Below are 22995 nucleotides of genomic sequence, written 5' to 3' on the forward strand. Positions count from 1 at the left end.
TTCCTCTCACGAATCCGGGTGCTGCGGAGAAGTGCGCGGTTAACTGGCATCACCTCAAGGGTGTCTGGAAGTTTCTCCAAGCTGTAATTTCCCTACCATTAAAGCCCTTTTTAGCTTTTCCCCTAACACTCTCGGAGCGTCGGAGGAGTGTGTAAAGAATAAACTTAATTGGTCTGAAAGCTCTTTCTAACTCGGCTATCAACACTCTTAATCCCCGCGGTGATTTATGCATCAGATTTAGATTTTGTTCGTTCCTCCGCTAGCCCCGGCGTTTCAGAGGGAACTTGATGACGGCTTCTTTCGGCGCATGCCGTAAAAGGTGACATCACCTCCAGTCGCATCCCATTACCAGAAACATTACCTTCCCACCCAGGCCTTGAGTTTGGACAGAAACATCTGGATTTCCTTACCTTCTCCATAACGTCGAGTCACCTTCGTTGACTGGCTGCAGATTTTATTTTATTTTTTAAGTGGCTCAACGAGAAGCTGATAGCTCGGAAACAGAACAAGCTCGGCGTCATCAGCGCAGTCCACCTCGTTCTTTTAACCTTTTCTGTATGCCCTCGGAGCATCTGGAACACATTAAAGGTGGGGTGGGGGGGAATTAGTCTCCACCTGAACGTACTGTACCAGATCTGCAAGCTGCAGCTTGGCATTTCTGTAAAGTGCCTCCAAGAATCGGCTCAGCAGGAGAGCTTGACTCATTCAAGGAAATTTTTAATAAAATGTTCCTGGACTGAAGGATTTCAGTCTATACCAGTGGTTGAAAAAATAAAATTAAAACACTGAAAGTTGAAGCCGCGTATAGCTTGTTATATGTGCTCAGATAGAATTTTACCCTTTTTCCAAGTATTCCAGATGCAAAAAGTGAAAAGTGTGTCATTATGCTAAAGTTGTTTGCTTGAAGGACTATTCAGAAGTATATTTTGAGTCTATAATTTATCCTGCAAGTGATCTTTTCAACACTCATTACCACTCTTTGTAGTTTTTCACATTTCCGTCCATTACAACCACAATCTTGGGTATTTTATTGAGATTTTATGATAGGCCAACGTTAACTATAAATAATGACAAGAATTCAATAGTTTTCTTTCTAACAACCTTTGGCTGTAATTAAATGAAACATTGTTTAGGTTGTGTTCGTACCAACTTTGCACATCTAGAGACTGCAACGTTTGCCATCCAGTTAACATTAACAACCTTTCAGTTGAACTTGGCTCTGGACTTTTACTGGGCCAATTGTTTTTATCCAAACTGCACACAGCTGGACTCTATTCAGTAAATTAGGTGACTTCTGAAGGCAGTCGGACACGTTTTTTCACTGACGAGCAGAAAAATGAAGCGGGGTAGTTTAAAAATTTACCTTTTGGTTTATCATGCAGAAAACCTAACAGAATACATTGAATTTGTAGTATGGAAAGTGACAAAACAAGCACAAGTCACTGTGCTTGTTTTCTCAGAGCTCACGTGAATAAAGTCCTCTCTGGGATGTTTATAGTTGTTGTGATCTAATAATCTATTGATTTGTCTAGGCCTAGAGCCACAATGTCTTGTAAATCAATGTGTCAAAACAAACAGGAAAAAAAAAAGAGAGAGATCGGCCTTGCCGTGCCAAACCTAACACACCTCTCCCCACCGGCCCTCTGGCAGGACGGTTACATACTTCTTCAAGCTTTGTGTTTTGTTACCACATCTGCGACTCAGCATGTTAACTCCCACAAACATAACAGCTCTTGTCCGCCAAACAGCGTCCTGTTGTCACAAATCTGATTTACAGTGTAGAAACAAAAGCAAACAGCAACAAAAAGGCCCACTAGATTTGACATGTGGAGTCGCTTTTTCAATCCCTTTAGAAAGCAGTTCTGGTTGGTTAATTGCATTAAATCCCAATAAAATATGCTGAAGTTTGTGGCTGTGGTGTGACGAGATGAAAAGAAATTTGTCAACTGGACAAATCACCAAAGACCTAAAATTGATACCAGAGGTGGCTAGAGTAGCCAAAGATTGGTAAGAATTGGTAAGAATAGCTCTACTTCAATATATTTTTACTCAAGTAAAGGTAAAAATATTATATTTCTTCGGATATATAATATCCGAAGAAATATTATATTCATATAATGAGCTACGTTTCAGGGGGGACACATCAACGTATCTCACATAATGAGCTACGTTGATGTGCAGTTCTACCAAGTGTTTGCCAATTGCTGCTGGCTAGTCTGAAGGAGCTGACTGGGGGAGTCGGGAGTGAGGGCTGCTCTGTGAGGCAGAAGCTTGGACGGTACAGCTCTAAGGAGGAGCTGTGCCTCAGAAAGAGGAGGAGCTTTGCCTTGAAGGTGGGGCTAGGTCCATCAAGGAGTTTTGCACAGCTGAATGGTTGCCAAGGGAGATTAAAGAATTTTGCAAACATGCATAAAAGAATCAAGACTCTACTCCAGGTATGTTTTTGACGAGAATAACATTGTAACATAATGTAAAGCTCAAACAAGTCATTTTATGTAAAACTGCCCTTCTAATTTAAATCTTATTAAACTTTTAACAAAAACTGCAGGTGAACTTTTGGTTAAACAAAGTTTGTTTGAAGTCACTCACAGTGAGTAGAGGAGACATACATTTTACTCAAGTAACAGTAGCAGTACTTCATAATAAAATAACTTAAGTAAAAGTAAAAAGTAGCATAGTAAGAATACTCCTGAAAGTACTTTTTTCCCCAAAAGACGTTCAAGTAAATGTAACTAGTAACTACCCAACTCTGGCTGACATTTCTGACTATATTAAAACCACCATCCATTACTTCAAAACCGCCTGAGAGGCATGCGGCTCCCAAAGTCACACCTCTTTGCGTCTCATGCAGCGTTAGTACAGCCTTCAAATGGATTCTGGCTTTTTAGTTTGCACATATTCAGACATGGTGTTTGGTGTCCATGATAGCTTCTTTGTGGAATGTTTTTTTTTTCTCTCTCTCTCTCTCTCAATGCTCTCTTCACATTTTCCTCAGAGAGGAGCAGATACAATTACAAAACCAGAGAGCAAAATTGAACTGCACCACCAAAGCCAGTGGTCTGGTGGAAAATCTCTTTGCTCACATGGACGAACTGCAGCGACGTCAACCCCTTTGTTCCCTGTCTCCTTTTTACAGGAAAAGCAAATGTCTTAAAAATAAAATGACAGAATATAGTTAGCATTTTTGAAGGAACCAACGCATTAATTTCCCCTTCTAAATGTTCTTGTGAAATTAATTTGTCTTTTTTTTTTTGACACATGAGCACGCCATTGAGAAAGCAAACCCTGTTTTATCTTAATGAAGACTCATTAAGTCTTCATTAACCACCGCCGTAGTACTTACAGTACTTCAATTTAACTTTGTGTTTTCAGAGGAATGTAACAAACATTTCTGGACTAACGAAGGCTTTATCCATCTCTAGTGAGTTTACCTGGAAAGTCCGGTTTCGCTTGAGGTGGTGGGAACGAGCAACCAAACTCTGATGCTAAGCTAGCTCTTGACTTGGCTGAAGCAGAACTCCGCCCTGCCGCGGTCGGAATGTGTGCTCCAAAAGCAGGAAGCGGACTACAGCGCAGGGCATTATGGGTAAATACACTCAAAACAAACACGCTACGTAGCATTAGAGGGAACAATAATACATCATTGCGGCGTATTAGGGCCATTGTAGATACAAAACAAATACATTTCCTTAAAAATATATATATTCTAGATTAATATAAAACAAAAAGAAGAAGAAGAAAGAAAATTTCTAAGTTTGGAAAGTCAAAAATTTGCCAGAAAAAAATCTGAATTTTTGAGAATCACTGAAATGTTCTAGAAAAAAACATTGAGATTCCTAAGTTTATTTGTTTTTTTGTTTTTTGTTTTTTCTAGAAAATGTCTGAGCTTCTTTTTGGCAGAAATTGACAACTTTCTTCTATGTACTGTGGCCCTTGTACACTGTCGTCCAAAGACAAAAGAGACCTCTAAAACCTGAAGCTATCCTTGCTTTTTTCTCTTTTTTTTTACATTTTGTGAAGAAGGAAGTTGTGCTCAAGACATATTCAGAGGGTTTGGTTTGTGCTGTGTGAGAGAGAAGCTGAAATATTTAACCAATTTTACAATTTTGGTCCTCAATCACCTCAGTAGCTCAACCCCTTGTCTTATTTGACCAAAACTTTATTCCATGTTTCTCCATGCTCAAAGTTCAGTTCAAAGGTGTGAATGTTGGAGCCGATGGTCAATACGCTGTAAGTCCATGTTGATGCTAACTGGGTAACTGACTGTGGACAGTGATACTGGTTTCCTAGCCTGTTCCAGTTTACAATCGGTTGAACCATTGGTGGTTTTCGAACATTTCCTAGCCCATTTTCTTTCATCTAAAGTTTGACTTGGACAATTGAAGGTTGAACATAACTAGGGAGTTCTAGCAACAAAACCTCTGGAATGGCCCCAGGCCTCAATCTCTATTAAAATTTATAGACTATGCACAAATGTTTGGTTGGTACCAGGAAACCAAGCAATTAAAATGTGTTTTGCCATCTGTGCCAAGAACAGAGGTCAAAATACCCAACCATAATTAAACCAGGAGGCAGCTTATTGCTATATTTAAGCGTTTGCTTCAACTGCACCTCTAAAAACCAAAAGTTAATAATATCACTTGGTGATATTACAGTTATGACAAACACCCTCCATCTAAAGCTGACAAGTTATGCGGTTGGAAGTTGGAAACTGAACTCATTTGGAGCAGATGCTACATGTAAATATGCTATAACTCTTTCTTTAAATTTGAAACCAACCATCCCTGCAGCTGTTTGGGCTGAAAGACAATGTCTCATCTAAAATTAAATAAGGACACAGAAGACAGGAGATTCCTCTTGTCATATAATAATAATGTTCAGCAAAAGACGAGTTTAGCTATTTTAAAATCAGTTTAAGTGTGTTGTATTCTAACTGGGATCATCAAATTGGAACATCTTTAATATGAATCTGCCTATGTGGCTGCATCATACTGGTTTGAGATGATTATATACACTTCTAAAAGTACTGGGTCACCTATCAGATGTTCAGATCAGATTCATAGCCACAGGTGTATATAATCCAGTACAACTTGAGTCTAGACGATTGTCCTCTACATTTACGATTCATGTGCTCTGGCAATCTAATAGGTGAGTTTGGGCCAGCACTTACCTGATGGCATTGTGTCAACCGTAAAGATTGCTGTGGGGGGCAGCGTGATGTTGTCTTTCAGGAGTTAGTTCCAGTGAAAGGAACTCTCATTGCTTCGGCGTACCAAGACATTTTGGATCATTTCATACCCCCAACTTTGACCCCGTTCCCGTTCCAAGATGACGGCGCATCAATGAACAAAGGAAGGCCGATCATGAATTGGAGGTGTGGAAGAACTTTACTGGCACGCTCACAGAAGTGACTGAATGATGTCCAACATCATTGTCTGACCTCAGAAATGCTCCCAAGTAAGACTGTTGAAACATTCGTAAAATACACATTCCTACATAAACGTGGGAAGTTTTCCCACGTTTATGTAGGAAAATGTGGGAAAACGTTTCCCAGAACTGAGCTGCTAAGCCCAGTGAATCAAGAGAAAACAGAAATGATATTGTTTCTACTTTCGTCGTAGTGTTTTTGGATTTCACACAATTAACTGCAAACATGAACTAGTTCATTTAAATGTGTTAAATAAGCCATAAAACACTTATATCGCAGCTTGAACCGTGGAACCACACTTGTATGGCACCAAATATTAAAGCAGAATAAATATGTCACGTAAATGAGGCACTTGAAGAAGATCAGAGAAAAATTCTTTGTAATAGAGAAAAAGCTCTGCAGGTCTTCCAGATCTGTAAGAACATGATATTATAGAGGCTTAAGATAAAAAACACACAAACTATAGTAATATCTCTTTATTGTACAGACATGAGAGCGCTACCATTCCTTTCATCCAGCACATACGACAGTGTGTGTCCCGTTCGCTCTCTACACTGTTTCCATGACATAATTTCAAATTGCTGCTACATATAAAGTTATACATTTGTTTTTCTCCGCTATGTAGCAGGGAGTTAAGCACAGCTTTTGACTCATTTTAAGACTTCAGCCACACGACGTAACACAAACCCACGACTACGACCATGAAAAAGACATGTGCAAACTTGTCCCAACACACTAAGCTCATACCAACAATTCCCCCCTGCGGTACACAAGAAGAAAATGGTAAACTTACAAAATATATAAAAAATGTTTAAAAAAGCAAAGTTTCCCTAAAGGCACAAACTGAAAGAAAAAATCGACTGTAGTAGTCCCAACACGCGGCGAGGCGTTTGTGATTTTGCAACAGCTGACATGAAAGTTAAAGCAGCCAAGACCTGAGCAGGATGTGCTCTCAGCAAAGTTAGAGTAACATTCCTCATTACTGAGCAGAAAATAAAATAAAAATCTAGATCATTTAACAGCCGATGTAAAAAAATAAAATAAAATGCTGTTAAGTATGATTTTTTTTTCCATCTTTTTGGTTTAGAATCATTTTATTTAAGATACAGCCTGAACTGATCCCAGAAGAAGTCACCATGATTTGTTTAAAGGGATCCACGACTAGCTTGGAGCATGTTAGCTAAAAAAATATGTTGTAATTTTTTAATTAACCTAAAAGTTGTTATTTGTAACATATAAAAACTTATGATTACTTCAAAAAAATTTTTTACATCTTTATTATATTTTCCACATATGGAGGTCGCCATTTTTAACATGCGGTATCCCTGGCAGAGGAGCAGGAGCTAACGCTATTAGCTGGAGCTAACGCAAAATCAGAACCAACAACAGCTTTTTGGCCGACTCTCTCCTCTTCCTCCTCATCTTCATTTCCTCATCATTTCTCCGTTGCCTTCTATTTAATCGCGCTTCAGTTCAAGCTGAAACAGAACCCAACTTTATTTGTAGCACAAAAATTACTGTTGGGAGCTAGCGGTGTAGGACCAAGCATACGTCATCTACCCAGAACGCATTGTGGTGTAAACAATATGGCGACGTCCGTTTGGCAATATTTTATTTAAATTTGTAAGAACTAAGCAGATGTAAAAAACTATACGATACAAATTTTTACTGTATTGTTTTTCCCTGTGAAATAAAAGCCTGTTGATACAACTATTCATGGATCCCTTTAAGAGAAGAAGAAGAAGAAGAAGAAGAAAGCACAGGACCCGCTTTATGGCTTCATTTATGTGTATCCCTACTTCGAATGTGTATGATGTCTAACCTGTACTTTTAATTTTCATTGTCATAAACAACTTAAATTATATAAAATATACTGACTTTGCCTATTTGAAGTGTACTTTAGATATAAAAGATACAGTAGGTCTTTTTGAAAACGTTTCTTTGTGAATTAATGACTGGCTTTGTGCATCGCTTCAGTAACTACTGGATCTTCTTTTCCATCTACACCAAGAACCCTGATATATATTTTTTTAAAAAAGAGTCAAAATTCATTTTTTGCTTCTTGAAGTTTTGGCTTGTGGAGTGAGTCTGGAGTGTTCAAAGGCCGTCGTACATGCGCAGGGTGCGCTCCAGTTGCTGGACAACACGCTGGTAAAAGGCTATCTGCTCCCTGAGGTAGGCTTGCATCATGTCTTTGAAGTCCACCTCTCGCTGCTGATGGAAGTGGCTCATTTCTGCTTGGAGGGCGAAGCCCACAGTCCGGCAGCGTTTCCTGATCCCATCCGCTTCGTCCTGGTCCATCTTCCCCTCGTCGCTCATCCGCTGGCTCTCCTTCACCTTGGCGAAGGCGCCTGCATCGAGACACAGGAAACACAACATTACATTTTCACGTTGGCAAGCGGAGCTTTTTCAAGTCAGTTCAGTAGAATTGAGATGATTTTACTTCAATTATTATGATGATATCCTTCTAAGGATTTTTTTAAAATGTCCATTTAAACAGGTGTGAACTGTGGTTTCAGCTACAAAGGCTAACAAAACGCAGCAAAGCATTTGCTATTTTCTATCGTCCTGCTGTTGTCATGTAAACAGGTTGAACAACTCAAGGTTGAGGAAGTCCCCTGATGATGTTCAACCCGTCAAGTTGCCACGATGTTCAACTTGTCTTGGTACCAAGACAAGTTTGGAAGCAAGACAAGTCGCCCCTAAAGTTTACCAGTGTAGAATATCAGTTTTGGAGTCCAGACCCTCTGGACCACATGTGTCAAACTCAAGGCCCGGGGGCCAAATCTGGCCTGCCTTAGCTTTTAATGTGGCCCTCTAAACTCCAAATTATGTCAATAAGTCCCTCCAGTTTTTCACAAATCTGGAAAATTCATGCAAAATTAAAAAAAATTTCCGACTTTACTGCAAATTTTTCCCAAAATTGGCCAACAGAAAATGGCCAAATTTCTCAAAAATTGGTCAATTGGCCAATTGGTTTGACTGCTGCCTCAGCCTTACTTGATGTTGATAAAAAGTCACATTTAACATCACACATTAGTGCAAATATCGTAAAAATTCCTCACAAACATTTCTAAATCAGCACCACAAAATCTGTGATTTTGATTGCAAAAAAACACAAAAACAATCATGAAATCCTGTCTGGACTGATCGGTGTAAAAAGATGTTCAACATCATTTCATTTTGAGAAACACTTTTTGAATGCTGAAACAAACAGCTTCTTATTGATATTTCATTTGGCCCAAGATGAAAACGAGTTTGACGCCCCTGCTCTGGATGAAGCGAAGCGTAGAACAATGGGCTGGCTTTTACCAGGCTGACTTTGTGCTGCAGCTGAACATTTATGAATCAATAAGAAACGCCTACACGGGGCAACACGGCTCAGTGGTAGAGCAAGTGCTGCAGCTGTACGGATGCAGACAAACACTGTAACCCTCCACGCTTCTGTAGGTAGAACAGCAAGCACACCGTCTCGTCCCGTTTAACTGCATACCAAACATCTTGTTTCAGTGGAAGGACAAGTTCAAACCACATCCACCCACGCTGCCATGAAGTCACTTTCCTTGAGCAGAACATGGCAGCCCAGTGGCACGTCGCCACGATGCTTTACAGATTAGCGAGTCTGTCCTAGTTGTGCATAATCTGATTTGGAAACACATTTGAATTTAGATTCGCTCAATCGGGCTCTACAGAGGCGGTCTGGTCTGGATAAACTCGGGAGCGGGGGGAGGAAGGGGTGGAGGTCCCCGTCTTAAAACGATCCAGTCGCTCTCGCATCCGTAAGCCGAATCTGTGAAGTCATGCAACGCTACATTTTGTGTGGAATGCCTGGCACAAGTGTGGGAAAGCATGAACAGCACTCGCAGACCGTTCCAGTAGAGGAGGAGGAGATGTGTGTGTGTGTGTGTGTGTGCGTGCGTGCGTGTGTGTGTGTGTGGACTGCAGTCTGTGGTGTTGACCTACATTTGTGTGTTCTGCCTTTCACAGGAGATGAGAATGAGTTTTAGCAGAGAGCACGTCTGGGGAACATAAAGGAAAAGCACTCCTGACTGGAAAGAAAAAAAAATAGAGATAGAATGATGCGAGAAAGATGACCTGATGTCGTCTCCCCCTGAAGCTAAATGTCGTCTGAGGAAGATAGTTTCTGCTTGATGGTAAAACGTCGGTGTCCTTTCAGCAAATCTTGAGTTAAAATCTCACAATCTTTGACTTCAACAAGCAAAACAAACTTTTTTTTTTCCTGGAAAAGGTTATCAGCTTCTTATTGTCCAATTAATAACTGATCCACAATCAAGGGGAGTGAAAAGTAGCTAGATTTGTTTATCTTGCCCAGCCAGACAAGCTGCTGCACAGTTCAACGTGTGAAAGATTTATGGGTGTGTGCTGCCAAGATGTTAGAAATCCACCAGTGAAAGACGGGATGGAGAGACAAGATGAGGCAAAAAGCACAGAACTGAAGCAAAAGGGCTTTGGCAGGTTTTATCAGTACACACTGATAAAATGTGCATAGTTTTACAGCATTATTTAATACAACAAGGTAATCCAATTTAATACAACAAGGTAATCCAAAGTGCTTGCACAAAATAAAAATAAAAATAAAACAAACTGTGCCCGATCTCAGTTCAATTTCTACCTTAGGGAAAAGATTAGGAAATCACAAGAGGGATTCTCTGATCCAAAGCAATATTTTTAGTCCTTATTTAAAGGAGCAAAAAGGTTTTCAGGGAGTTTGCTCCAGAGCTGATGAGAATGGAAAGTAAATTCTGGCTAATCTGGTTTCAATCTGGACCTAGCAACCACAACCTGAAAGGTCTAACATCTGGAGTCTTCAAATCCAGTCCTCGTGGGCCGGAGTCCTGCAACCTTTTGACTTGTTCCTGGTCCAGCACACCTAAATCAGATGCCTGAATTGCCTCCTAAGTGTGCGGTGAAGTTCTCCAGAGTCCTGGTGGTGATCATTATTTGACTCAGGTGTGTTGAAGCAGAGACACATCTAAACGTTAACCACTAACCATGCTATGGAGAACATATAATCAGAAAATACACAAACCTGTTCCTAATTACTTAACTAAGTCTTAGCTAACAAACTAGCTGAACAAAGTTAGCGAGCAAATTAGCAAACAATTCTTAATTTATTAGCTAACAAACAGAAGTAACTAGCAAATCTATTCTTAAATAATTAGCCAACAAGTCTTAGCTAACAAACTAGCTCAACAATGTTAGCTAGTAAATTAGCAAACAATTCTTAATTAATTACCAAACAAATAAAATTAACTAGCAAATCTGTTCCTATTTAATTAAGGATCAATGTTTTCTAGGAACATCTTCCTCATTGTCCTGTTGATGACACACAACAAGAGCAGATCTGCTATGGTCTGTTTTGCTGACAGTGATTGAAGAGAAAATATATATTTTTTAATGTTAAGAATTTTTTGGCACTGGTGGCCTTTATTTGATAGTAACCTGACAGGAAAAAGGGAGAGAAAAGCGGCAGAGGAACCGAGGACAACTGCGTTAAGGTTTGTAGCCTTTACACCGCTCTAAACGCTGCGCCACGCGACGCCCTGGACCAGAATAGTTTGTAGGTGACATTGGGTGACTGCTGGAGTGGATATGATTAATTGTAATCCACATGGATTGCAGACATAAGTATTTAAAGAAGAAAACTTCTTCTTGAAATTGTGTGATCTATTATCCAAGTCACGGAAAACAAAGTCAGTCGACCCGATTGTCGGTATGAATTGTGTCCTGGCTCTGGGCGGATCGGGCCGAGTAACTGATTCTACAGTCTGTGTCCCTTGGCAGATCATCAACAAGCACTAACCCTTCATGTTCTAAGATCATCTCAAAGCAAATCTGTGTGTAATACTGCTGCTAATGATCAATGATTGAACGCTTTGAGATGTCATCAGGGGTCTTGCTATTGAATCTAGCAGTAAAAACGTGTGTTGCGTACCTGACAATACTGACAAGCCTCCATATTTAGGAGCTTTATCTTGCAGCTAATGATGCAACCTAAGCAGAACCAAACTGAAAAATCTTAGGTAACTAAGAAAGATGTTCCAGTATGTTGGAGGGGAGGAAAATAGTTGGGATTACATAGGATCACATTCCCATGGCTGACCGACTTCCAAGATTCCCACAGTCCTCTCTGGGCCAGAGGTTACAGCAGAGCAGCTTGTCCTTTTGTGACAAAACAAAATCTGGCAATGAAACGTTCCCTTTAAATTCCTGTTATTTGTCTACAACCCAGACTGAGATTGTGGCCCACTTGTACTTTAGCGATGGTGCCGACAGCTTTTTCCCCACCGATTCCCCCAGTGGGTGATTTCCAATGGAGTCGTTATTTTTCTCCTCAGACAGCAGATTCCTTATAGATCTACAAACTAGTTAAAGTAGCTGACATCCACTTTCAGGTCAATTGTGTCGATTTTAGCTCTGTTTCATTTGATTTCCTGTCCCAGTTTATAAAAATCACTCTTTCCTTATGTGTATTTCTTAAAGGGCATAAAAAAATAAAAAATTCAAATAGCTCCTCCTAGCCAAGAGTAAGCTGTATATACAGCGCCTTGCAAAAGTATTTATATGCCTTAAACAAACATGCCTTTTTCACACTCTGTCACATGACGACATCAGTGTGTTTTATGAAGCTTTTATGTGGCAGACCAACACAAACAGCACATAAAGTAGAAGCCTTTAGGTTTTCTTTAAAAAAAATAATAAAAATCAAATGTTCTCAGTGGATTAAATTGAGCTCAATAAAGACTTTGAGAAATTAAAGTCGGCGAAAAACGAAGCTACAGCTCCGGTGGATAATCGCCATGCTGTTACCATTTTCAAATTACATTTTGAAATTGCTCAACAATTTTAGTTCCCAGAAGCCGAGGGGGGGAAATACCCGAAGAATGACGACATGGCATGTTCAGCTCTTAAGATAATATTTAGTGGTGCATGAACCAATTGACTGAAACAGACTTTTAATACGGAATATTTTCTACAGTGTTAATATACAAGTTACAAAAAAGAAAAACAACAACAAAACCGTAGACCATTTAAGGGGGTGAGGGGGAAAAAAGCCATTTGGATTTTGCGCAACCAGAGTGACTCATAAGCGTATATAAAATAAACCAATCTGGGAATAGGCCTCGTACACTTCAAACATCGAAAGGCCTAACGTGACCGAGTAAGATTAGTGACTGTTATTCTCATTGGACACAAGTAAAGATTTGAAAGGGAGTACAAATGAGGCTTGCTGCCACAAAAAACACTCCTGACCAGTAAAAGTAAAGAGCTCTGAGTGCGTCCGTGTCTGTGAGAGCGAAGGCTGACGTCCGTGTCGAGCACTGCTGGGAACTGATAATATGTTGTTCTTTGTTGCTTCGCAAGTAAGGCAAATAAAGCGAGACAAAACAGAGGCGCATATTTATCTCAGAACGAAATGGTCTGCTTTTAGAGAACGTGGGGTTTTCTCCGGCCGGGATCGCATGCCAGTCGGCAGGCTCTGGATGCGTTTCCCCGGCTCCCGATTCAAAACAATGGATTCCCTCAGCAGCTTGCAGAAAGAAGCCTGTTATTTACCCAGCAAACTGAACCAGGTGTTGTGTTCATTCTGGGAAACATCTGAAACGTGCGTGGTAGTCAGCGGTGACTGACCTGTACGTCACCGCTGCCTGGGGACTTAACGTCATGACACATAACTTAATAATAATAATCACAAAATAGTTAATTCAGTATTATTAACATTATATGGCTCTGAAATATACACATAAGACTGTTCTTAATAGGTTTTAGAAATCATAACTCTATTTCCTGATACTAAAGTGCTAGTTTTATAATAAACTGAGGCCTTGGAGCGTTCACCTGCCCATAATGCAACTCAAATGTGTTATTGTTCAGAAGTGATCAACAATGTGTTAACATATGTGCTAAAACAAAATAAAATCAAAGTTTTGCTGCATGTTGAATATGATAAAGAATTTCCCTTTCCCTTCCATTTTCCTTTTTGTTCAAATTAGCATGAAATTGTGAAAAAAAATACGCAAAATGTATTCTCTGTAATCCCCTGCTATTAGCTATGTATAAGAGGAAATATTTGAAATGAAAAATTGTTCTACAAAGAAAGAGGAAATGTTATCATACATGTTTAAATAACAGCTAATTATGAGCAAACATGTTGACAAGGTAACTATTGGAACAGGCTTCAAAGTAGCTTACGCTAACTCTGGTCTGGGCATCTTGGATGTATTCCTTAAAGAGTTTAAACACAGTTTTTAATAATGGTTTATGAGTGAAATAACTTGACGAGAAGATTTTTTTTTAAACTGCAGTTGAGAAATTATATTCATAAAAATGTAGCAACTTCTTTGGACCTAAAGAAGAACGATCAAGAGTTAGCACACAGCTTCAGCTTTTACAGCTGGAAGCTAGTGATCAGGCGCAAAATCAGAACTGAACCTTCAGAGTCACATAAAAACGATTACAAAATCAGCTTTCTATCACCTGAAAAACAATTCCAGGATTAAAGGACTAATGTCCCAGCAAGATCTTGGAAACCGTGCTGGAGATCGACAGATAAAAGTCCTGATTGTGTTTGCTTGTCCAAAGGAACGATGAAACTAATGGAGGAGATGCAGACGCAAGTCTTCAAGATTTTCTGAAATCCAGCTCCATTCAAATGGAGGTCCTGGCGACCATGGGGTGATCTTAAACTGGAATAAAAGGAGCCAAATAAAAGCCTCAAGCACTAACTGAATATTGAGCAACACATCAGCAGATTCCCAGCCATAAGACATATCAAGCTGCAGTTTAATATTTTCAAAAAGGGTGTTTGTTTAAAACGTAAGTTAGCTTTGTTTTGCATCCTCCAGCATTTTCGCTCCTAAGAATGTGTTTTCCTCTCGGCTGTTAGTCTGAGGTTTGTGTCAGCCACACTCCAAACATTCCCAGCGTTCACACGAACTCCAATAAGTTGCTTCAAAATAAGCCATTTGTTAAACGCTTTCACAGTTTGCAACATTACGTGTACGTCTAAGTCCCGGGGCACACAAAGAACCGTGTCAGGCCACAGCTTTGTGTAATGGTACCATCTATGTCTTTAATTAGCAGGTAGGTGTTCCACTTGTAACCCAGGAGGCTAAATTTAGCAGGCAACTTTATTGGGTACACTGGCTCAATTGGCAGCAAAAAGAAAAATGGCAAGTCAGGCAATTTGCACGGCAGCAACTCCACGCATTTGTTGAAGACAACATTCTGAAGCTCAAACCGAGCACCAGAATGGGAAGGAGATTTGGTTTAGCTAACTTTGGATGTGGGAAGGTGGTTAGTGCCCAATGGACTGGTCTAGTCATTTCAGCGACTGTGGAACCTGTGAGATTTTCACAAGCAACAACATCAGTCTCAGAAAACACAACGCATCGTCAAACCTTGAAGCGGATAGACCACAGCAGATTAAACCCAAACCAGGGGCCAATTGGGAAACGTAGGCTGCATTTCACACAGGCTTAGCCATCTCTGGAGATTATACAACATCTTCAATCAGAGACGTCTTCAGATTCACTGTAATGCAGATTGCTACTATTGGAGATTCCTCTTGCCTACAGCCATCAGGAAAACCAATATCCAAACCAGTATAAGCAGGACATGACAAGTAAAAGTTCAAATTGTGGTTGGTTAAAATGTACCCAGTGATGACTGGAGGTGTTTTCACATCTGACTCGGTTCGATTGGGGACCAAAATTGAAGCATTTGTTACACTTTCATCTGCTACGGTTTGCTTGTCATTGCACCGTGTCAAACGGCCCAAATTAATTGAAAAACCTGTTCGACTGTGATGATGCTGCACCAAGAACCACCGAAGGAAATGACACGAAAACCTCCAAAGAAGACACAAAGAACATGAATGGAGTGTCGTCAGATTTGAGCAAATATAAGATTTCTCTTTTGTCATTGCTAAAAGACCTCAAACCATTTCTTAAGCGCTAGACTCGCACATTTGTTTTGGTTGCATTTACCCAAAATGCCTTGCGCTGTGATCCGCTTCCTGCTTTTGGAGCAGTTTCCGGTCTAAAAGCAGACCGAGACCGAGGCATGTACAAACTGGATTCCAAAAAAGTTGGGACACTTTGTTTGTTGGGAGAATTTGTTTTTATAAACAAATTGTGAATAAAAACTGAATGCAATGATGTGGAGATGGCAAATGTCAATATTTTATTCGTAATAGAACATAGATGGCAGATCAAAAGTTTAATCTGAGTAAATGTAACATTTTAAAGGAAAAATATGTTGATTAAAAATTTCACCGTGTCTACAAATCCCAAAAAAGTTGGGACAAGTAGCAATAAGTGGCTGGAAAAAGGAAATTGAACATATAACAAACAGCTGGAAGACCAATTAACACTAATTAGGTCAATTGATAACATGATTGGGTATAAAAAGAGCTTATTAGAGTGTCGGTGTCTCTCTGAAGCCAAGATGATGAGAGGATCACCAATTCCACCATTGTTGCGCAGAAAGATAGTGCAGCAATACCAGAAAGGTGTTACCCAGCGTAAAATAGCAAAGACTTTTAAGTTATCATCATCAACCGTTCATAATATCATCAAAAGATTCAGAGAATCTGGAACAATCGCTGTGCGTAAGGGTCAAGGCCATAAAACTCTACTGGATGCTGGTGATCTCCGGGCCCTTAAACGTCACTGCACCTCAAACAGGAATGCCACTGTCAAGGAAATAACAGCATGGGCTCAGGAATACTTGCAGAAAGCATTGTCAGTGAACACAATCCACCGTGCCATCCGCCGCCGCCAGCTGAAACTCTACAGTGCAAAGAGGAAGCCATTTCTATGCAAGCTCCACAAGCTCAGCCGTTTACACTGGGCCAGGAGTCATTTAAAATGGAGTGAGGCAAAATGGACAACTGTTCTGTGGTCAAATGAGTCACAATTTGAAGTTCTTTATGGAACACTGGGACGCCATGTCATCCGGACCAGAGAGGACAAGGATAACCCAAGTTGTTATCAACGCTCCGTTCAGAAGCCTGCATCACTGATGGTATGGGGTTGCATGAGAGTTTGTGGCCTGGGCAGCTTGCATGTCTGGAAAGGCACCATTAATGCAGAGAACTATGTTCAGGCTCTAGAACAACATATGCTCCCATCTAGTCGTCATCTTTCAGGGAAGACCCTGCATTTTTCAACAAGATAATGCCAGACCACATTCTGCAGCAATCACAACATCATGGCTACGTAGAAGGATCCAGGTACTGAAATGGCCAGCCTGCAGTCCAGATTTCTCACCTATTGAGAACATTTGGCACATCATAAAGAGGAAGGTGTGACAAAGAAGGCCCAAGACAATTGAACAGTTAGAGGCCTGTATTAGACATGAATGGAGAGCATTCCTATTTCTAAACTTGAGAAACTGGTCTCCTCTTTCTTCAGACGTCTATTGAGTGTTGTGAGAAGAAGGGGAGATGCCTCACAGTGGTAAAAATGGCCTTGTCCCAACTTTTTTGGGATTTGTTGACGTCATGAAATTTTGAAACAACATATTTTTCCCTTAAAATGAAACATTCTCTCAGTTTAAACTTTTGATCTGTGATTTATGTTCTATTGTGAATAAAATATTAGATGTTGGCACCTCCACATCACTGCATTCAGTTTTTATTCACAATTTGTTTAGTGTCCCAACTTTTTTGGAATCCGGTTTGTAGGTGGACCAGCGTTTTCAAGAGTTTGATTACACAGTCACACCTCCCCAAACAAACCAAACGTTCTAGGCAAAGGAATTGGAGTTTGATTAAATCGCACCATACAGAACTGGTGTGAATCCACCCAGAGTACGCCTGAATAAAGTTCACTGAACTTATTCAGTATGAAAAGCTGCCAGTACAAAACGTGCCTAAGCAAGCAAAGTTTATTCAGCAGCTTTTGACTGATCTGCTTTTTTTCCCTCTTATGAGAAAAAATAACAACCTCTGTTAAGATACAGACGTACTGTGTCTTAACAGTACATCATAAATAAACGTAGGTTGTTACAAGATATCGCCTTAGTCAGTAACTTGAACTTTGAAACATTTTGTGAGAGGAAAGGAGATCAGCAGGTAATAGAGAAGAGAAAAAAAGCCAAGAAGTACATGGATCATCATATGCGAAAGAGATTAAGCGAAAGAGGAAAGCTTAAGGGGAAAAGAAAAGAGGAAAAAAAAAAAGAGGCTTCAAGAATGCGCTTTGGGGTCAAAAGGACTCGGCAATCTCTGCCAGAGTATGAAGCAGGCCTTAAAAGCCTTTGGGGGTGGGGGTGAGGGAGGAAACACAAAAATCTGCTGACTAAGCAAAAAGTTGTATCGTTTAGCTGCTGAGGACATAAACATATAAAGCACAGCTGCAGTTTCAGAGCTATTTCTGCTACAAACAGTGAAACAGTACGGACAAAAACAAACGCCTTCCGGTTGTGACGGAAAGCAGAGCCACTTTCACGTGACCAGAAGTATTGAGTCTGACGTGCCACATTCCTGTGGACTTTGAGTGACTTTACCTCCTCATCGTTGTCAACCATGGCCGGAGCTTCAGAGATATATGACAAGCACCCAAAAAAGCTACGGAGCTCATATCTCCAACTTCCAAATTAAAGCCATGAGCAGAGATGTTCAACAGATGTTACAGGGTTGTTTTTTTTCTTCGTATACTTTGCATTTACACACACGCTACAGGATCAATCCGTCTCCACGTGCCAAACATCAGAGCTGTCGTGATATTTACCAGAAGGGATTTGCTCAGATATGCTTCACATCACAAATCCATTGTAATTCATTATCGCTAACAACCCTGGTGTTTATCCCGACGTTTCCTGACTGCCAAAGGGATTCGTTTCGCAGGGAGATCAAAAGTTGCTCAAGTACATTTTGGATTTCCAAGTTGCTCCTGGGGATTTTTTTTGTTTGTTTGTTTTATTTTTTTTCAGTCTGATTTTCAAACTTGGTCCAGATTCAAATATATCCCAAAAAAATCAATTGTTTGATGCCATCTCACATCAAACAAAAGAGCTATCAATACTCAAACTCATTCCTACACTGTTTCGTAGAGATCTGTGAGTTCAGATGTCCTCAAATCGCCTCTGAGGGAAACGTTGTCAGCCATTACATCAACTCTTTTGTTACAGAGCAGATGTTCCTGTCTCTAAAGTTATGTAGTGTTGCAACGGCCGCCAGAGATATAATTAAAGGAGTTGCAAATGTTCCTGTGATAAGTGATCTTTGGTCAATCGGAGTAATATCTTTCCGTCTATCCCTCTTAACAGAAGAAAAATTACTCAATATCCTGTTTCAATGGCGACCGCAACCAATATGATGGCGTTTCTATGACGACTGCTTTAGCTAGCAAGTAATCAGGGGTTTGATTTTTGTTTGTTTCTGGGGTTTTGTTAAACCTGAAGTCTAAACTCTGTTGGAAGATTTCATAATTATTGTAAAGGATGATTTAAATGACAGATTTGTTTCCTCCTCAAGGCTTTAAATGCATCAAAACTTAATACGACCTTAATCAACCTCAAGCTCTTTGGCGCACTTTGTTGTGTGTGTCATAAAACTCTCAGCCGGTGACCAGTAATCCGCCAACTTCGCGTTTGATTGACGGTCATCTGATCTGATCGGAAGCTAAATATCTTTAAAACAACCCTCTTCGCTGAGGAAGTTAGTACTGAGTGATGACGACTCATTTAGCTACTGGCATCAATTACAGGAGATAAAAGGTGAAGAAGCACAAGAGAAGCTTCAGGAAGCTGATATATGTTACAGCAAAGTTGCCCAGTGTTAGCTTTGAAAATGTTGGCAGTCGGTTGGAAATCTCCCATTTAACGTGATGGTCTATTTGCTGTCCAGGAACAGCTGCACGCAATTCTCACCATGCTAACCCTGGTAATGATGTTCATCACTTATAAAGAACGCTGAAGGCTGTTTATGGTGACATGTCTGCATTCGGTTTGTCTCAAACCTCGCCCTGTGTGACTGCCCGCTCTTGTCTTACACACGTGGCGTGACGTTACCTCTTGCAAAAATGATTTTGATTGATCACAGAAATACTTCTTCAGGCTACCACATGGTGACAATAAGTGGACAAAAAAATCTTTGAACAAGCTAGTGATCAAAATCCTGATCAGTGTCTATGAAGGATATGTTCTATGAATCAAGTAATTCCCTCATTTTCTAAAGCATTCAAAACTCCATCTTATCAAGAAACCGGCAGAATATGTTATGCTACCATTTAGTTTCCACAAATGATTTTGAATTTGTGATAGTAAAGCAGAAATGGCTATTGGCCAGTAAGAGACTGATTAGTGCGTCTGCATAGGGCTGTTACTGACTGGGGGTGAACCGACTGCAGCAGATCACCGATCTTTAACAAGACCTGACACCAAAATCAGACAAATATTCAGCTACTTTGGTCTGAAAAGTTGACAGTTTTTGGGGGTTTTTTATATTAGTGGAATATCGACAAAGTTTTGCACACATTTGTAATCGAAACACAGCTAAAGTTCCTAAGTGACACAAAGTTGCCAGTGGAATTGATACTTTTTCATCAATGTTAGGGAATTATTGACTAAAAACAGGCTCCTACGTCTTGATGAAAAGTTAATTTTATGTCATTTCAAGTGTACTAATAGTTTTGCACTAGAAACTAGACATAAATACTTGGTAAGATTTAGTATTTTTGCAGTGTCCAGTAGTGATTTCAAGACTTTTTTTTTATGTTGGTTGAAATTGGATATTTTTAAAATACTCAAGGGTGAAAGAAGAAATACATATTTTAAAAACAAAATATATAAAGTGCTTTTTATATTGTTTTATATTGTTTATAAGAAAAACATCCAGATTAAAAAAAATCTTTTGGATTTGATGGAGAACCCCACGCCCCCAATAATAATAAGAAAAGATAGGAAGAATAAGAGCATTCTCAGAAAAAGAATTTGGGTCACTCTTTTTTTTTTTTTTTTGAAAATGCTTACTTTGTACTCGAAAGCATTTTCCATGTTTCATAAACTAACCAAAAGCAGATTTGGGTTCACCAAAGTCTGCTTTCGAGTAAAAGTCGCAATTCACTATGGATTTAAAGAGGATGCAAAAAGCACGGTTATTAAACAGACACTTTGTGTTACATCTAACATTTTCCACTGTTAGAAAATCAGTCGGGGGAGCCACACAAAACAGTGGGGAGGTTGCCAGTGGCTCTAAGGCCACACTCTGAACACACCGCACAAACATACGATGCAGCCACACTCTGATCAGAGCATGAACAACAAATCAAGCCAACAGCGCTCTGTTCTGTTGACAAACCTGTTTGACGGTGTGCATTTCAGTCAGCTTTTACTTTACAAGTAGGGAGAAGGCCTGCTCCATGCAGGAAGTGTTCGGGTCAGTCCACCCAGCAGCGGCGTCAGACTGTTTAGCAAAATGTAACATAAGCAGCAAAGCACTGGGCTGACAGCATCACTCCACTGTCATTAAAGCTGCAGTATGTAACCTTCACTAAAAAATTTTTGGTTTCTTTTACATATTTGTTAAAACTGTCACCATTTCGTGACAGTCTAACATGAGACATAATCTGTGAAAAACAAATCAAGCTCCTCCAGCATTTACTATAGCGGTCTTCAAAAAAGCAGAAAACAACCAATGAGAGTCAGAAGGAGGATCTTAGTGCTGTCAATCATGCTCCTGTACGCACTGTTAGACGTGCTAATGGACAAACAACTCACAGTTCCACTAAAACCATTATTGGTGGCTATGCTAACTAGCCTTAGCATCTACAAATGCTGATGATGGAGAAGCAGTAGCGTAGCAGAGTACACAAACATGATTGACAGTGCTAGGACCCGCCTCCTGGATGTGATTGATTGTTTCTGGTTAGCAGTGGGAGAACTGAGGTTAATTTTTTTTTCACAGATTATCCGTCTCATGCTAAACTGTCACAACATAGTGACAGTTTCAAAAAATATGTAAAGAAATATTTGTTATAAAAGTGACAAACTGTGGCTTTAATCTCTTTGCTGGTATCACACAAACTGATGACGATTTATGGCAGTGTCTGTACATTCTGCATGTACAGTTGCAGAGGCGACATGTACATTAACAGGCCATCACGAGGCACATCGCCGTGGTAACAGCATCTGCAACCTGGCACTCAAAGCTGCTGTCTTTAATTATGCATCGGCTTAACGCCTTGCCAGACTTTCCCTGCAGAGGTGCAAATAAAAACAGAACCAAACGAGGTTTATCGTTTTCTTTTAATCTTTTTGCATCCACAGCAGCCAAACTGCGCCAACCTCGTTTAATATAACTGTTTCCCAAAAGAGTTGCTAAATTTGTCCGTTTTTCTGCTCGTCGCAGCAGGAAGAGTTCAGATGTCTGATAAAGAGCTTCTGCTTTCACTGCCCCGGATAGCAGGTCACATGTCCAGTGTGCAAACAGACAGCCAGTCTGACCCCAATGATTGCACTCGATAACTCGCAAGAGTCGCCGCTTCAAAGGCTGCACACAGGTCACTTGGAGGCAAACAATGACTCCTTGCCTGCAGGAACCAAGGCAAGGGAGATAAGGTCTCTCCGTTTCTATCGTGGGACTTATAAGCTGCTTTTGTTCTTATTATTTAAAGGTTTTTTGGCTGTTGAGGCCTTTAGTTGGAAATGCTAAGACAGGACAGGAAAGTAGTAAAAGAGAGAGAGAGGGAAAACATGCAGCAAAGGTCAGCTGGCCGGGAATTGAACCTGTGACATGGAGGACTAAGGCCTCCTCGTGGGGGTTGTGCTTAACCCCTGTGCCACCACAGCACCCCAACTGCTTTTCTTTTTAAACCACAGGGCAATGTCTGTTTTTTAGATAGCTGTATGGAATGAAATGGGAATTACATTATTCAGGATTAGAACCTGACACACTCCAATTTGTACCTACATTTCCCATCTACATGTTTCAATTTCGTTCCTTTGTTGATCCCCCATTTTGTTTCAGGTTGATCAAATCTTTGTACATAAACTTATTTTTTTTGTTGCAGTATCAGAAAATGTGTCTTTTTCCAGACACTTTTCAGATTTACCTTTCTAGATTTCTTTTTTCCAGCAACATTTTTAAACATACATTAGTTTTAAGCATAATCTCTTGATTTTGGAGTATCCTAAATCAAGTAGATGGCAATAGATTATTCAAAGCAGTTTGTGAACTTGTCACTTTTATATTGTTTGTAAGACTTAAAAAAAAAATAAAAATCTCTCTCTCTCTCTCTCTTTCTATATATATATAAATCTATATATAGATATGTATGAACATCTATATATCGATATCAATATACCTCTTTCTTTCCTCTCTCTCTCTCTCTCGCTCTCTCTAGATAGAAATATAGATAGAGAGAGAGATTTTTTTTTTTTTAAATCTTACAAACAATAAAAAAGTGACAAGTTCACAAACTGCTTTGAATAATCTATTGCCATCTACTTGATTTAGGATACTCCAAAATCAAGAGATTATGCTTAAAACTAATGTATGTTTAAAAATGTTGCTGGAAAAAAGAAATCTAGAAAGGTAA

General features: G+C 39.8%; 1 protein-coding gene and 2 long non-coding RNA genes across 4 annotated transcripts in view; 1 reads left to right on the forward strand and 2 right to left on the reverse strand.

The window, feature by feature from the left end:
- Positions 1-3544, reverse strand: part of LOC103134521 (uncharacterized) — a 5381-nt gene extending 1837 nt beyond the window's left edge. The window contains exons 1-2 of the long non-coding RNA XR_001661467.1: positions 3432-3544; positions 411-572 (exon numbers count right to left, since the gene is read on the reverse strand). This is a non-coding gene — a long non-coding RNA (uncharacterized LOC103134521). The remainder of the gene's footprint in view (positions 1-410; positions 573-3431) is intronic.
- Positions 3545-19737, forward strand: LOC107835653 (uncharacterized). The gene is made up of 3 exons (XR_001661466.1): positions 3545-3614; positions 17521-17528; positions 19726-19737. It is a non-coding gene; the product is annotated as an uncharacterized LOC107835653 (long non-coding RNA).
- The window catches only part of snx33 (sorting nexin 33), a 24039-nt gene continuing 6933 nt past the window's right edge, over positions 5890-22995 (reverse strand). Inside the window, exons 2-3 of one of the 2 annotated variants that reach the window (XR_001661465.1) lie at positions 6971-7779; positions 5890-6784 (exon numbers count right to left, since the gene is read on the reverse strand). Coding sequence is in view for 1 of the 2 variants with exons in the window: in XM_007546797.2 (XP_007546859.1) it covers positions 7526-7779 (254 nt within the window). In the remaining variant the exon portion in view is untranslated. Of the gene's footprint in view, positions 7780-22995 lie in introns of both variants that reach the window. The other variant, XM_007546797.2, reaches the window with a different exon arrangement.

The sequence above is a fragment of the Poecilia formosa genome, unplaced genomic scaffold (genome assembly GCF_000485575.1).
Source record: "Poecilia formosa unplaced genomic scaffold, Poecilia_formosa-5.1.2 Scaffold17, whole genome shotgun sequence".
In the NCBI taxonomy this organism is placed as follows: Eukaryota; Metazoa; Chordata; class Actinopteri; order Cyprinodontiformes; family Poeciliidae; genus Poecilia; species Poecilia formosa.